The sequence below is a fragment of the Indicator indicator genome, chromosome 16 (genome assembly GCF_027791375.1).
Source record: "Indicator indicator isolate 239-I01 chromosome 16, UM_Iind_1.1, whole genome shotgun sequence".
Taxonomy (NCBI): Eukaryota; Metazoa; Chordata; class Aves; order Piciformes; family Indicatoridae; genus Indicator; species Indicator indicator.
The window spans coordinates 16882700-16898652 of record NC_072025.1 but is presented as its reverse complement, the minus strand read 5'-3'; the positions used below and the strand labels follow the sequence as shown (position 1 = coordinate 16898652).

At 46.1% G+C, this 15953-nt stretch overlaps 1 protein-coding gene across 1 annotated transcript; it reads right to left on the bottom strand.

Moving 5' to 3' along the window:
• Positions 1 to 6489: 6489 nt before the first annotated feature.
• Positions 6490 to 15953, bottom strand: CILP (cartilage intermediate layer protein). Its single transcript, XM_054388133.1, has 8 exons — positions 15896 to 15953; positions 14610 to 14693; positions 13616 to 13669; positions 12004 to 12189; positions 10575 to 10889; positions 9946 to 10054; positions 9477 to 9634; positions 6490 to 8831 (listed from the first exon to the last, which is right to left on the bottom strand). The coding sequence occupies exons 1-8, from the start codon at positions 15951 to 15953 to the stop codon at positions 6490 to 6492; spliced, it is 3306 nt and encodes a 1101-aa protein (XP_054244108.1).

The following is a 15953-nucleotide window of genomic DNA, read 5'->3' as shown; positions in this document are numbered from 1 at the left end:
GATGTAAAACAATAGATGTATTTCAAAGTGTGGCAGAATACATCTGTTATTAGTAATACAAACTGTTTCAAAGCCCACTTCTAACATTCAACGTGGTTTGAGGGGTTTCCTCTCGATGTGTTTCATCTTACTGTCATCTGCATGTTTTCATCATGGATTCCTCACTTTTTTCCCCATCAAGGAGGAGAATCTCTCTGAATGCTGAAGACAGTGAATAAATCCCTGTTTCCACTGAGTAATAAATTTATTTTCATACAATCTTTTCAGTTTGGTTTTTGAGGACTGTTGATAAAACGTTCTTCAAACACAAATTGTGCATAATTATTTTAATCTGTAAATACTAAAATCCCATGCTTCAGAGCTCAGTGCTCACTGAGCCTAGTAAGATCTAGTATGATTTTGCTTGTGGAGCTTTCAACTACTTTTGTAGCCCCATATGGAGATTAATAATTTAAGCCTTAGCTGGGGGCAGCTGGAGATCCTTTTCCTGCCGGTGTTAGTTTTCTTGGAGTCAACTGCAGTTAACACAGAACATCTCATCTTTCTCACTGGAATCTGATTCCATATCTTTAACACTCTGCCTGGAATTGTGTGCAGTCAGTCGTAGGATTTGTTAGAGTTATTTGCTAGGTGGCGTTTTCTGAGCAGTCTGATGTACCATCTCATCAACCTGGGTATTTATTGCCAACTACTTAATTACTTGGGTGTCTCTGCTTATTCTCTTTCTGGTCTCAGTCTACAGGTGTCTATTTCCAGTGTACTGGAATTCAGTTTCAATGCATCTTTGATTTAGAAAAGGAATAAGCAGCATATTTCTAATCTGAGATGACATTCAGTTCTTAGGACCATCATGTTTGGTTTTGCCTGTGTAGGTGTTTGCTATTTTTAGCTTTTCTGATCAATTTCTTACCTTTCCTATTGAATCATTGCTTTCCACCTCTTCCTATTTGCTTTCACATCCTAGGATGTATTCCACTTCATATCTGTGACATCCATCTAGATGTCATGTTCTACTGTCATTCTTCCTCTCTGAGAAAAGTTTTTACCTGAGGAGTTGTGAATCTAATCCAAGCTTTTACCCAACCTGCTTTTACTTAATGGCACATATAAGAAGGAGCATTTGATGTGAAGAATCCCAAATCTGATGACTCTTGTACTTTCTTATCCTGGAAATAATGTATCATTGGGAGCATAACAGCAGAACAAAGACCAGCTGCATCTTAGGAGCTGCTCTGGTGTTACTTGCTCAATTTATTCCTGCTTTTCTTCATCCTACGAGTAAAACCAGAGCCTCTGGAGCTCTTCAGGCTTGTTCGCTTCATATTTTCAGCATTTTCACTGACGTTTTGGAAGCCTCCAAAGGAAAAAAAAACGCAAGAGTTTGGGTAGGCTTGGTGTTACAGTGTTTCTGTTTTCCTCCTGCTCATTAATCAAGGCCATTACATCCTCTTCCACATGTCCTTTTGGCTCTTCAGACTTCAACCTGTTCACGTCTTTTCAAGCAGTCCTGTCTGGAACTTAAGGCTCAAGTCAGGTGAGAATTCATGGGACTTACATCAAGGTAATTGATATCAAGGAACTTGATGTTCTTAAGTGTGACTCAAAGCAGAAAATGTAGAAAAATACATCACACAGACTAAAATGTTTCTGAAGAAGCATATGTTCAAGCAGATGCTGCAATATTTTTCTTTAATTGCCATTGGCCCAACAGTTAGTCTGCCTCCCCCAAGAAATCCAAGCCTATGAATCAGAGTGAAACCAGCAAGGTGGAAGTTAGGCTTGTGTAGAGAATTCCTTTTGTCTTTGACTGCAGCCTCAAGGGTGTGATTTGTGCTGCAGAAGTTAGAAAACTGGCAAGTTTGTGTTTCATTATGACCTGAGCATAATGAATAGTGAGATGTGACTTCTGCAGAAAAAAATGTGGTGTTGAAAGTTCAGGCAACGAAAGGTTAAACGTTTTTTGATGACCAAACTGTTAAATCAACAGCTTTGGTCCTAGGAATGGCATTTCAGGAAAAACATCCTTTGAAGTTCTTTTAACTCCTTTGTGGTTTTGTTTGGTTTGGTTGGTTTTTTGTTTGCTTGGGGGTTTGTTTGTTTTGAACCTGCTATGACATTATAGAATCAGAATGGTTTGGGTTGGAAGGGATGTCAGTATCAGAGAGAATATGTGGGGCACTATCACTGATAGTTTTAGATTGCACCTCATGGTATCTGCTGCTGTTAGTCATTGCTGTAAGGTGGTAATTTCAGTTTTAAGTAAAGCAGAAAGCATCAGGGAAGAGTTTGCCAGTGTCTTTGGGGCAGTTAGAGGTGGCATGTGCTCAGAAACCCTGTAGATGGTGCTCGCTGCGTCTCTTTTAGGAGAAAACCAAGGTCAGCTGGACAGGACATGGTGAAAATCTGGTACAGAATGTGTTCAATTAGTTGTTTAATACCAAATAATGTCAAAAACATATTGTAGGCAGGATACTTAAACATGTAACCTAATCTTCTGATCTGTGCAGGGTTTGCTTTAAGGTTTCTCAGAACTGTTTTCTATGCAAGAGGCTCTGTGTTGCTTTAGCAGTTAATGTCCTAGCTTGGAATCAGCACAACTTTACCCCAGTTGTTTTATGGAGGAAAAGAGGGTAAAAATAATTACGTTTTTATGGGGAAAATCTTCAGTGTGCTATTTTGGGCATGGTAGTGAAGCTTTGAAGGGAATTTGTGCTCCCCAGGCAGCTGTTAGCCAAAATGTTTCTTTGGAAACTTTGCCTTCACCTGGCTCTGTAGGGATTTAACTCAGTAGGTAATGAAAATCTGATTGTTTTTGCAGAACAGACAAAACAAAAATGGGGCATTCTCTGATGAGGTGTGGAATAGCATGTCAGGGCTGACTCTGGAACATAGATGTGGTGATTTAATCCCCTGTACCACTGCTGAAGTCGAGTACAGCCTTTCTAGCAATGGGAAAGTGATATCAACAAAATAAACTAACTCTCCTCCTCACAGGCAAGTGAGAGAAAGTAGCAGAGGCATTGATAGTGCCAGCATCTGCTGTAGCTCAGTTTAAGATCACTGAAGCCAATTTACTGGTAGAACTGCAAAATAGGCACCAGAAGGGCTCTGGTCTTGAATAGTGATGATTTCATCATGGATTTCAAATAAATGTTAGAGTAATATTTCCTAGGATGCTGGTGACTTGCAGTTAGCTGCATCTGTTTCCTGATCTGAAGCCTTACTACTCCCCCTGCTTCCTAGGAAGCCTCTTTATTCCTGTTTTCTGCTGAGCAAACTGCAAATAAAAAATGTGACTAATGACAGGAGTGCTGTTGTTGGTTGTAAAATCCCTGAATAACGTGAAGGTTGAGATTAGACAAGAAGATTTCTTCTTTTGTTTGTCCTAACTGCTGATGGGAAGTAATATTTTCCCTTTCTTAAAAATAGGAGGGGAGGGATAGGTCACCAGATTTTTCTGAGAGTTGGAAAAAATAAATGTCTCTAATGGAAGATGCTTTTGCCATTAGTCCTAAACCTGCTGATGCTTAGAAGCCAGGTCTTCTGCTTCAGCCTCTTTGTCAAGGTTGGTGGTCCAAAGGTTAAGGCCAAGGGAGAAGCTGAATCGAAGCCTTCCCACATTCCTCCAGCTGATACTGTCCTTTGATATGTGGGAGTGTGGGTTAGGTTTCAGGTTGGAGAAAGGACACTGCCATACACTGACCAAGTTAGAGAAGTCAGAACTGGGTGAACTATAGCAGAAAACTTGTGTGAGTGGTGGCTGCCAGGACCTGCTGTAGTTTTTGTCCTCTCTAAACTTTCTTAATGCATTTACCATGGTGACTCATCAGTAATGGCTACGTGTTAGCACTGAGTGCTGGTTTTTGGGCCAGGGTTGTTTTCTGGTGATAGTGCTTAAGCACCCGTGTCTGAAACCTCTCTGTGCTTCTCTGTGTCCAATGTACTCTGCCAGCAGCCTCCTCTGAGAGCTCAGGGACTCACTGAGCAAAGAGATTAGGTTGTTCCTCCAAGTCAGAGTTAAGCTGCAGTGGGGGACAGATTGGGGAAACTTGGAGAGCTTCTTGTTCTTTCATGGATAGGCAGAACTTCAAGCTGCAGGGCTGTGACTGTTTCATTCATGTTAAACAGACATTTCTCTCCCAAAGCAACAGACATTTCTCACCTGTACCCTGCTGTGTTTGACTCTGGCAAGCCCCCCTGCACAGGTACCAGATTCTGAGGCTGCTTTCATCCATGTACCTCCTGGGTTGGTCTGTAGAAGTCATTTGTGTTACTTCACTCTCAAAGTGATGAAACTAAGTCCAGGATTTGGCTGGCTGGCTGCAGAGGAGGAGGGGAGAAGAGGGAAGAGACATTTCTCTGTGAGCCTGGAGTGCAAGCCAAAAGCTCTGCGGGAAGGTCCAAGCTAATGCTCCCCACTGGCTGCCTTGGCCCCAGCTCACGCCAAGCCCTTGCAGCAGACTAAACACAAAAGAAAACACAGAGTCTACATTCATTGGTATGAAGAGGATGTGCCAGAGTATTCCCCTGCTCTTCCTTTTCTGCTTCTCTTTGATAACTGTCAAATTGCATGAAAACATGGATGATTAAGGTTTATTTTTAAGCATAATTCACACTGCATAGGCACTCAGTCCTGCACAGCTCTGCATTGAATGCCTTTGTCAGACCTGAGAACCTCTTCCTAAGCTTTCTGAATGCTGTTGGAAGGTTTCCCATGCCCTTGATTGGCTATAGGTAAGACAGCGTAGAAAGTTTTGGGTTGGAAAGGACCTTAAAAATCTAGTTCCAACTGCCCTGCTAAGGGCAGGGGCATCTTCCACTAGATCAGGTTGCTTGAAGTCTCATCTAGCCTTGAGCACTTGCAGGGATGAGGCATTCACAACGTCTCTGGGCAGCCTGACCCAGTGCTTCACCACCCTCATAATAAAGAGTTTCTTCCTATTGTTTAGTCTCAATCTACTTTAATGCAGTTTGAAACCTAGACCTGGCTTCACACTCATAGGAGGGGATCGGCTAGGAGAGGGAAGCCATGCCTGAGCATGGTTGGTTTCCAGTTTTCATCCAGTAGCACCACCCATGTTTTTGTGATCTCTTCTGGTGGAAATGTCAATGTTTGAGGCTTGCTGGCTTGTCTGCACCCCTAAACATTTATTGCCAGTGTTTGAGTGTTAACACAGGATGTTTTCTGCATTGGTGAGGTCCTTAATTCCACTTCAGAAGTAGTGGGGGCTTATTGGGGTGATTTAATAGGTCACCTGAAGATGGATCACTGTAGTGTTTGCCCCTTTCTGTGGCCATCTGTACCTAAAGCAGCTTTTTGCCCAGCAGTGTCCTGCATGCTGCTGCTGAATGTGTGGGGAAGCCTGCCTCCTTCCTTTCTGCTTACCTCCCCCAGCCTTATTCTACATTCCTTAAAGCATGGGTTCCAGCCCTCTTTTTGCACTATCTTGTCACACTCTGGGGCTCTACTGCTGCCTTCTTAGTGTATCCCTTGCCCAACTCTGTGGCTATACTTCTCCCAGCACCATTGCTGACTATCCACTTCTCAAGCTGGGGACAGATTCCCTGACCACAGCATGCTGTGGACAAGCCCTGGACCTTGGAGGAGCACCAGTTACTCACCAAACCCCTCAACTCATAGCCAGGATCAGGCTCACACTGATAAAACTGTGATCTGTTGGTGATCAGAAAGGTGAAATTTCCCAGGTTCCTCATTGTTCAGCTCCTACACCTGCTTCATTTACTTGGGAGTTTCGAACACAAAGGCAACACAGCATTGTGGAAGTTACAAAATGGCACTTTTTATTAACCTACCCCATCAGAGCATGGATTTTCTTGTCAAATAATGCAAGAAGCAAGAGGAAACTTCAGTTTTATCCACGTGGAGCCTACAAATCCACACAGCTTCTCTGTGCTGTCAAGCATGTGAGTTCTTAAAATTGTAGTTGCCAGTAGTTGAGCTTGAACTCTAAAGCAAGCATTCTAAACCAGTCATTCTCTAAACCAAGCTAGAAATAAATAAAATACTTACATTTCAAGTACAAAACCTTGCAGTTGAATTCAGTATGAGGAAATCAGTTTATTCTTTCTTGTGTTACCAACTACTGTACAGGTACTTGGGCTGGCAAAGTCTGCAAGTGCAGAGCAGAACAGTTGTATGTACGTGACTTGAATCATGTGTTTAATCTTCCCTTTAGGCTATGGTGTGAAGCTGCTTAATGTCAGGCAGAAATAAGATTTTTAAGGACGCATTTAATAAGATAGGAGCTCACTACTGCTGCTGGCCCCCAGCTTTTGCCCCATGTCCTTCCATTCTAGTGGGGAAAAAAAAAAAGAAAAGAGGAGAAAAAAGGGAAAAAAGTGCACCTTAATTATATCTCAAAAATACTGACACCCACCAGCTCCAAATTAGGGTATTAGCAAGTAGATGGTACTTTCAATTTATATTTAATGAAGCGTCAGCAACTTCACTGAGGCTCTTCTGCAGCTTTAGTAGTTGAGAGGCCGTTGACCTGTCATGGGGATCCTGCTTTGGGTGGGTCGGCGGCTTGCTGGCTGCCTTCCATATGTGGGGATCTGCCCTGGCTGAACCAATATGGACTGCTGGCCCGAGTTCCTCTGAGACTGGAAGATGCTTTGCTCTGTTGTGCTCCTCTCTGAACAGGTGAAAGTCAACCCAACGCCAACGTTGCTCTTCATGATTCTGGAGGTGCCATCAGATGTTCCATCAAAACACCTGCCCAGGGCGATTTCCTTGGCAATCCTTGGGTCTTGGTCGGTGACGGTGTAGATGCCATAGTTGTGTCCCAGTGGGTCAAGGGGAGCCAGCATTGTGTACTCGCTGGAGTCGTTGTTTGTGGCCATGGGGAGGTGGTTCACCAGGTACTCATGGAGCATGCTGTTGACGCTCTCTCGGCGGCAGCTGCCTTGCGGCACCACTTTCACGAGGGTGCGGTCCACGCGGTCCTGGTCAAAGAGCATGCCGCTGCACTTGAACTCCAGGCAGGCTGCCGACACCTCCGGCTGCTGGGGGTCACGAATGCTGCGCACATCCCTGATCCCGTAGAGCTTGCCCACGGTACGTGGATGCGTCCCACCCATGTTGCGAGACCTTACGTTCACTTCTTGCCGTCCGTTTATTTTCACCTTAATGTAGCAGGCTCTGAATTCCATGGGCTTTGGCCACCATGCCAGGTAGTCATCAGTCCAGCTCATGAGGTCATCCTCACTGAAGGGAACGGTGTTGTAGTCGTACCGGTCTCCCTCTATCCTGTAAAATCTAAAGTGAGCAGCGTTCTGTGGAGCTTCCTCACACTGTTGTAGGTTTTCGTAGGCATAAATGGGGCCATTGTTCTCTTCTGGGGAATTAGGGCTTGGCTTGGCCATGTTAATGCTGAACGCTGTCTTCTTAGTGTTGGGGTCCTCGTGGTCTGTCCTTCTGTAGTTTAACTTGTTGAGATACGGCTGTGGGACCCCAACAGCGTTAGGGTTGAGTTTGGGAGCAGAGGGGACAGCTTCGAGCTCTTCACCCCCCATGCTCGCCAAGATATAAGCCGCGTAGGCTTGGGGATTTTGCTCATCACAGAAGGCAGGCACGCAGGCACCGTTGGGACCAGTCACCACGCTGTCAAAACGGCCCCATGCCCTGGGGTTGGAGGAGAACCCTGGCTCTGGCTCTGTGTTGATGATAGAAATCACAACCCCTTGGATCTGCTCGCTTGGCAGAAACCGCTCGCTTCGGTAGGCCCGGATTTTAACGTAGCACCGCCTGCTCTCCGGGACGTCCAGGTTAAATAGCCGCCTTTCTTTGATCTCCATGTTCCCAACCAAAAAGGTTCTCTCCTCCCTTTTGCGCCGTCTGCTTTTCTCAAGGTTGAAGTCTCCTTCTTCCTCCCATAGTCCTGTCTCTGGGTTCAGGGACCAAAGCTTCATCTCTTGCAGGTGCTCTGGCATCTTGACCTGAGAAGCATCCAAATGAACCTTCACCGCTTCTGCGTTGAGAGACTCGGTGCCCTGTTCGTTGGTGAAATCCATGGAAAACATGCCGTAGGTGCGGAGTGGAAATATATCTCCTTCCTCATCTACAAAGTTCAGGTCACTTGGTGTCACGGGGGCTGTTGACATGTTTCTTGGGTCCAGAAAGGTCACACTGGCTTTCACTTTGCCTCTGTAGGCTTCTCCATTTTTCCTATAGAACGCATTGGGAGGAATTTCTAATTCAGCAATCGGATCATCTTCTTCCATTTCTCCCAAAGAAATCACGTTGGTTTCAGTGGATTCCAGAGTAACAGGGGCTTTCTTCCTCAGCAGCTTGATCTCATGAAACACAGCACCTCCGTTTTCCTTGAAGGGCAGAACTTTTGTGGTGTTCACAAACTTCTGCAGCCGATCCACAAAAGTTAGCACCAGTCTCTCTGTGTCTGTTGGGACTTGGATGGAGAAGGTTCCCTTGTAGCCAGTCATACTCACTCTCTTGTTCCCCATGTAGATGTGGCCAAACCTCAGTGGCTCACCATTGTCTGCTGCTGTGGCTCTGCCTCGAACAGTTATTTTGGTCTCGGTGCATTTTTTGCAGCCACATTCTACGACAACTTTAGTGGGGAGTGTGTAGCCATTGCAGGGGATGTCTCTGGTTTCCATCCTGGACACCCCACAGCAGTAGGCGACGTTGTCCTTACATCGGAGTCCTTTATCCAGCTTCCCAGCACAGGTCTTCACAGGGCACCTGCCCACATCATAGTAGAAGGAGTTGGTTGCCTTTTGGAAGCAATCATGAGGAAGTCGGATGAGGTGGCTTTGAGGTTGGGAGTTGCAGGCTGTCTCTTGTCTTCCTGTTAAATAGGATTTCTAATGAAATATAGTTGCCACTGTGTGGTCTGAAACCCTCAGAGATAAATATTGCTTTCAGTAACAGTGAAATTTTCCCAGCCACAAACCAAACATTTTCAGGATTTTGGGTGGCTGAACTCATCTGGCCTCTGTTTTGGTGAAGCAGGTGCTCAGCTTTAACTTGATACCCAATTAAGAGCAGTTAAGTCAGCTGGTGAGTCCCAACTCCTGCTTACCCACCACTGCTATCCTACCCACCACTGCTATCCAACCCACCTCAGCTAGATGTTCTGCCTCTTTCAGGCTTTTTGGCTATGGATGAACTAAAATGTGTCCCAAGCTTCAAAAACAAACAAACAAAAAAATCCAACCCTAAGCAAACAGAAATATTCATGTCAGGCAGCAAGTACAGCCAGAAATCTGCTGAAACCAGTAGACTGAGCTTGGCAGGTCACCTGCAACCCAGAGTTTGCAGAGAGCATCTTGTTCACAACCAGCTCACACAAGCTTGTCTGCTGATGGGTGCATGAAATAAAGCCCAGATATTTCTCCTGCAACTTTTCTTTCCCACGTGTATCACAGTTTATGGTTTCTGTAAACCACTACCTTCTCAGCTGCTAGAGAGCATCATGAATATTTTCTCTTACCTATGACAGCAAGCTTGGCAGGTTGGGACTTCGCTGACCCTCCAGCACTGCTGGCCTTGCAGAAGTACTCTCCAGACTGGTCTCTGTTCAAGTTCTTCAGAATCAGGTTGTTTTTATATTTGTACAAGGAGGGATCCAGCAGGGAGCCGTTGTGGTACCTGTCAGAACAGGCAGGCAGTTAGAGGGACAGAGGCTGACTTCTGCAATGGCCTAATCCCGAATCCTACAGTGTGGATTTTCACAGAATCCCAGCATGGTGGGGATTTGAAAGGACCTCTGGAGATCATCTAGTCCAACCTCCCTGTTAAAGCAGGGTTCCTTGGTTTGCACATCTTGAGCAAACCAATTCCTAGCAATTAGTTCTTGTCATATTTAGCTAGTTTATAACCTCAAAAATACCTTTAAGGAGATAAAAATTGTGTCTGTGGAATAGGTAAGACTTCAATCCAGTCAAGTTTGAGACCCTTACCAGAGATAGCGGTCAGGGGCTGGGCTCCCGATGGCATCGCAGCAGAGGGACACGCTCTGTCCCACTCTCCTGGCTTTGTCCTCAGGGCTCCTGGTAATGTAGGGTTTGCCTGGACAAGGAATCATAGAATCATAGGACTGCTGAGGTTGGAAGAGACCTTTGAGATCATGAAGTCCAGCCACTCACCTAGAGCTCACAATCCCACCACAACTGCTAAGCTACTACCACTAAACCACATCCTTCAGCACCACATCCATGCCTCTTTTAAATCTCTCCTGGGGTGGTGACTCCACCACATACCTGGGCAGCCTGTTCCAGTGCCTGAGAACCCTTTTCAGGGAAGAAATTTTCCTACTATCCAATCTGAACCTCCTTTGGCACAACTTGAGCCCATTTCCTCTTGTCCTGTCACTTGTTGCATGTGAGAAGAGGTAGTCGTAGAGGGTGATGAGGTCTCCCCTCAGCCTTCTCTTCTGAAGACCAAACAACCCCAGTTCCTTCAGTCATTCCTCATAAGCCCTGTGTTCAAAGCCCTTCATCAGCTCAGGAAAATGCCATCTTATTACTCTTCCCCTCCTAAAATCGTGGTGTATTTCTGATTACTGTATTCCCCCTCTCTCGGGGGCTACCTGATCGTTGCAGATGCACTTGGATCCCCAAGTTTCTTCTGTTGCTCTCTGGCACGGTGACAGTCGCTGTGGCATATTTGGCTTTCTTTATTTTAAGGGTGTTTTTGCCATCTGGGCAAACCCCTGGGATCCTAAACATGCCCTTGTTGTCAGCCATTGTCAACAGCTTGAGCTTCTTGGCTTGCAGGTAGACCCGAGCATCAGCAGCAGGCGACCCATCCTCGAGGGAGACCTTCCCGTGCAGGGTCGCGTCCTCGCACATGCAGGCGTCACAGTCGGCGTTGACACGGCCCATGGGGCAGGTGATGTTGCAGCCTGGAGGAGAGGCAGGCAGGTAGGTCAGAAAGCAGCCCTGAGTCCCTGCCACGCTCACGGCACGGTCTTGCGTCTGCTTTTAATTTAGATGCAATAAGACACAGACTGCATGAGGAATCAATGGTATCCAAAACATACTGTTAGTGATCATCAACAGCTGTGTGTTAGCAACACTGAGAGGATGTCATTTTGAACCTGACAATTAGTAGAAAGCAGCCATGTGGATATAATTACAGCTAGGAGCTGTTATTTGCCTTCCCCAAAGGGCTGGATTTGGGGGAAATTGGAATCCAGGTCTTAGCTCAACCCTGGCAAAATTACAAATCCAAATGCCTTAAACTTTTTAGGCTTCTGTTACCAACTCCTGTCCAAAAGTAATGACTTTGGTCTAACTTAAAATCTGTCTCCCTTGATTCAGTGTTATCCTGGCTTGAGCAGGACACATGTGAATTGCCAAATGAGCATTACCTGATGGGTTTAATGACTGGTCTCCCAAATAGTGATACTCAAAATACTTTCTGAAGTATTTTCATTACGTCTAGCAATTAATCCTAAGTAATAGTCTGTCTCTTCCCAAGGCAAGGGCTCAGGTCATTCCTTTTACCATCACAGAGCATCCCTGCACAGCAGCTACCTAGAATTCTTTTATAGCTGGAAATAAATAGAAGAAATCAGGGAAAGCCTGAAAAAGTTTTCCGGGAGAAAAATATAGACTATTTTCAGGATGATCTGTTTAAAAGGGGAGTATACGAATAAGATCATTAATTACAAGCCCCTTCAGCATGGTCTGTGGCTACTTCATATTCCCAGCTGGAGACTGCATAGAGGCAGCTGCCTGCAATCATTGACTCCACCTTTAGAGCTGCAGTTGTAAGAAGATCTTTCCAATATCCCCAGGATCTTTATGGGTCCCTGATGATTCCCCATATCTGGATCCCCCCACCTTTATCTTGTTCTTTGGCTGTAAAGTCCCTTAGTACTCTCCAGCCCTGTTAGGGAAGGCACCTGGTGAGGGAGAGGAAGCTGGTGAAATGAGAGTGAAGGGAGTACAACGCCTATGCGGTGGTGAGATCAGGACATCATCCCCTGCCCACAAGTGAGGTTAGAGGAGCACCTGAGCAAACATGTCCAATGCAGAGCCGCCCTTCCTCAGTTGCTTCATTACAGTGCACGCCCCAGAGGCGCTCAGCTAGGCAGGATCTGGTACGCTTCTGCACACCGGTTTGGCCACACTTGGCTGAACACTCGCTCCATTTCGACCATGGAGACAAAAACCTTTTTGAATCTTGCACCAGTGGACCTTGAATAACATCAGTGGTGTGTTACTGAGATGCACATTACACGTACAGCTGCCCAAAACCAGGCAGTTGCTTTCTTAGCACCTTCTATATAGCAGCTTCTATATATCTCAGACTATGCATTTGGCTGTTATGCATCACATGGATTAATCAAACTCAAAGCATGTTCAGAGAGCTGGGGAATAAAGCAAGAGAAGGCATCTGAAGGCTTCTGACTTAATTCCCTGCAGATTGCCAAATTCAGGGTGATTAAGATAAACTCAAAGGGAGCAAAGTGCAGGCAGCTTAGGCTTAGTGTTGAATAACTTGGGCTTAAAGGAAATCAAACACACATTGTCATTTAAATGCTGTCTGAGGGGCACCACTTCCTTGCGTTTCAAATGTGGTTAAATAAAGAAAAGAAACCCTCCAAAATAAAAGGGCAAAATTATTGGCATGATCATGCTGAATGTCTCTAACCATACTTCAACAGCTGTTCTCTATAGGGAAAAACCTGTGTCCTATTGCCAGCACCGGTTTTACTGCATGCAAAACAGAAGCCTAAGATGCTACTGAGCAGGCTGAGCATGTTAGGGGCCAGCTGATTTTGTAGAACACAAAGAGGGTTTATTGAGAGTTTAATAAGTGGTTAGGGTTTTAAAGGCATTTTTTAAACCAGGCTACTAGATGGTATTAATTTAAGTGGCTTTGAATGGATGAGATCCACTCCAAATCTGCGGTTTGGGTTTATTTTTAAATGACAGTGTTCTACTAATGTTTACAAGAATGAGCTTATGACTAAAGGTTCTAAAAATGAGGTTCCTTGGAGATGTGAGCCTTGTCACCTCCCACACCTACTCTTCCACTGCCTTTGTATCACACCAGGTTGGTTACTTCCTAAAAAGGCAGAAAGGTACAGGGTTGGACTGTTCCAGTAGTAATGGTAAGAAATTAACCCCTGGCTTACAAAACCAGGTGGTTGAAAAAAAAAAAACAACACATTTGAATAAAAGCAGCCACAGAAGCATCAGGTTTGATTTGGAGCAAGCACTTGGCTTAGATGGATGAGTTTTTAGTCTGTTGGCCTGTCAGCATTTTCAGCATCCTGAGTGGAGCATCCATTGCTGATTTAGCAATTGGGGGAATGCATGAGGAGGTGGGCTGCATGTGGTTTCATCTGTATTCGCCCCAAGCAAAAATTTAACGTGTGACAGATTGAAGTGGGGTCTCAGTAAGATCGTAGGCTTGTTTGGGATTGGCTGCTTTAATCTACAGGGCTGGTGATAACAAGAAAGGAGGAGGGGAGTATTGTGGAGGAAAATGGCTCTGGGTAGCACCTCAACAGCAGAAAAAGCAGAAAGGATGGGGGAGAAGCTAAGGGGCTCAAGGGGTAGTAGGGATGCAGGGAGGGACAAGGCTATGCCATGGCACTGGCCAGCAGGAACATACTGCGTCTGGCGTAGGCGAAGATTGGGTCTCCCCTGCGAGAGCTGCTCCTCGTATCTGTGGGCAGAGGACACATGGAATGGTTCAGGCAGGGTTTGCTTGCACCAAGCCTGGCTGCTCAACATGACCAGGTCTGGCACACCTTCTCCTGGAGGCCAAAATTGAATTTGAAGCTCACTGCTGCCATGGGCAGATGCTTTAGTTTCCAATTGCATGGTCAAAACCTCAAGATTTTGCTTGATTTCTCCCTAGAGAAGCAGGAATCAGCCCCAGTATCACCACCTCGTGCCACCCATTTTGATGGAATAACAATTTTCCTAGAAAAGCTCTAAAAATACCTCTCAGCAGCTGGTGGGGGCCTCTCTTTGAGTGTCCATGTTTTCAGGGCTTTGATTCTCCCCAGTGGCTAAGAGAGCTGCTGGGATTGGGATGGGAGACTGGGAAAGTCCCCTAATTCCTCAACTGTGGCATCCCTCAACTATGGCATTAGCATGCCCAGCCCTTTCAGTGCCAGTGGCATTTAAATTCTAAGCACTGGGCAGTAAAGTTTAAGAGGTTAGGGTATCTCCTTGAGATTGACAAGCAGGGCAGGCTCCAAGGGTAATTAATGCCCCACGGACTTTAATTCTAAAGCAATGGTGTCACAAACTGCTCTAGGCAGGACAGGCTGGGCACGGAAAAGGCAGGTTGGAGCCTGTGCTTGCCCATCCCTGGGCTCTCCTCACCCTCCCAGCCTGCACGTTCCTCCTGCAGGAGCTGGGACTGTGGTCACACACTTGACCTTCACTGTTCCAGGAGAGGAGCCAAGAGTGTATGTCAGCAAGAGCCCAAACCCTACAGGAGGTTGCAGATGGTTAACATTTATTCCATTGCCTAAATGTCTTCAGCTACTCAAATAATATTGTTAGGCTGTAGCTTAAGGCTGAAAAAAGTCATAGTCATGCAACCACCCCACATCCCCGTGAGGGAAAGCTGCCTGAGCTGGGGAAGAACTTACTCTCCACGTTGAGCATTACCAGTGGGCTGAAGGTTTTATGTTCTATCTGGATCCTGCTGAGGGCTGGTTTCAGAAGTCTTTGACCTAAGGGACAATAAATTGGAGGTGAAGTTAGAGTAATAATTAGTTATATTCAAGAGACTGGACATCCTCAGGCTCAGCTGTTCAGATTTCCACATAGGTTGTGGCTGGTTAGGGCTTCTGTGGGATGTTGTGCAGGAGATGGCAAGTGAAGGGTGTGCTGGAGATGTCCTACAGCATCACTGTGTCTCAGGTGATGAAAATTTGCCGTTTCCCTTATTACCCAAGAAAAATGTCTTTGTGCTTTCTGTATTGGAGCAACTCAGGTCAAATAATCTTTTCATAGATGGAGATATAAAATATCTTGTGCCTCAGCTTGTGTGGAGAGAAATGAGCCTGAGGTGGATGAGGCTGGTGTTTGCTGTGGGACATGGAGTGGTTTCTGCACTTGCTGGCCGCCTGTGTGGCCAAGGGGAGCTGGTGTATCTGGCTAGCTCCTGAGGTACTTTCCGGGGCCAGTCCCATTTAAGCTTGAAGCTGACCAGCACCAACTTTCACCTGCATCCAGTTCCTGGGGGCCCAGCAGGGCTTCTGGGCACCTCCCAAGTGACAAACTGACTCTCCTTGTTGTTATCCTTAGGTGTCTGGCCAGAGCACTTCAGGACAAAATTCCTTTATAGTCTTGAAAAACAAATCCAAAGAACCTACAAACAGGTTTTCTCTGGGCCACCTGCCAGGGAAGAAGGGCATGCTGCTTATTGCTCAGTGCTTTGGTATATACAACCCACCAAGAGCCAACAGCAGACAGATCCTGCTGCTCTTGAGCATCTTCTCCTAGAGAAGAGCCATGTCACTACTTCCCAAGGACTTGGCTTTGAGGCCAGGGTTGGTTTTTGCTCAGATGATGGATAACACACTGGTCAGGGTGGGCCTGAGAGAGGAAAGACAGGGTGTAAGCTGTACCCCATGGAGTCTCTATGGTGGCAGGCAGGGAGACCAATCATCAGGGAAGCTCATCCCTGGTTCCAGAGGCTGACTGACTGGCAGACAGGCTTTACCCATGCTCGGGGGACCTGGATGGGTGCCAGCCCTTGTCTGGAAGTCAGCAGGCTGGGCAAACAGCAGGCTGACCCAGAGCAGCTCCTGGCATTGATGCTGGGCCCATGTCTGCTGGCTCAGCAGCTGCTGGCAGAATTGCCTTCATGCAGGCATGCCCACAGGCAGGGGACAGCACAGTGATGGGAACAGGAATGTTTAACCTTCACCTAAAACAGATGTGGCTCCCAGGAGTAGGAAGAGGATCCATCCTTTTGCAGTGACCAT

Excerpts from the sequence above, each read along its gene's own strand:
- CILP (XM_054388133.1), bottom strand. The coding sequence starts at position 15,953 with ATGGTCACTGCAAAAGGATGGATCCTCTTCCTACTCCTGGGAGCCACA. Across the intron at positions 14,694-15,895 it reads GGGAGCCACATCTGTTTTAG|GTCAAAGACTTCTGAAACCA; the intron begins GTGAAGGTTAAA and ends ATTGTCCCTTAG. Across the intron at positions 10,055-10,574 it reads AGTGCATCTGCAACGATCAG|GCAAACCCTACATTACCAGG; the intron begins GTAGCCCCCGAG and ends TTCCTTGTCCAG.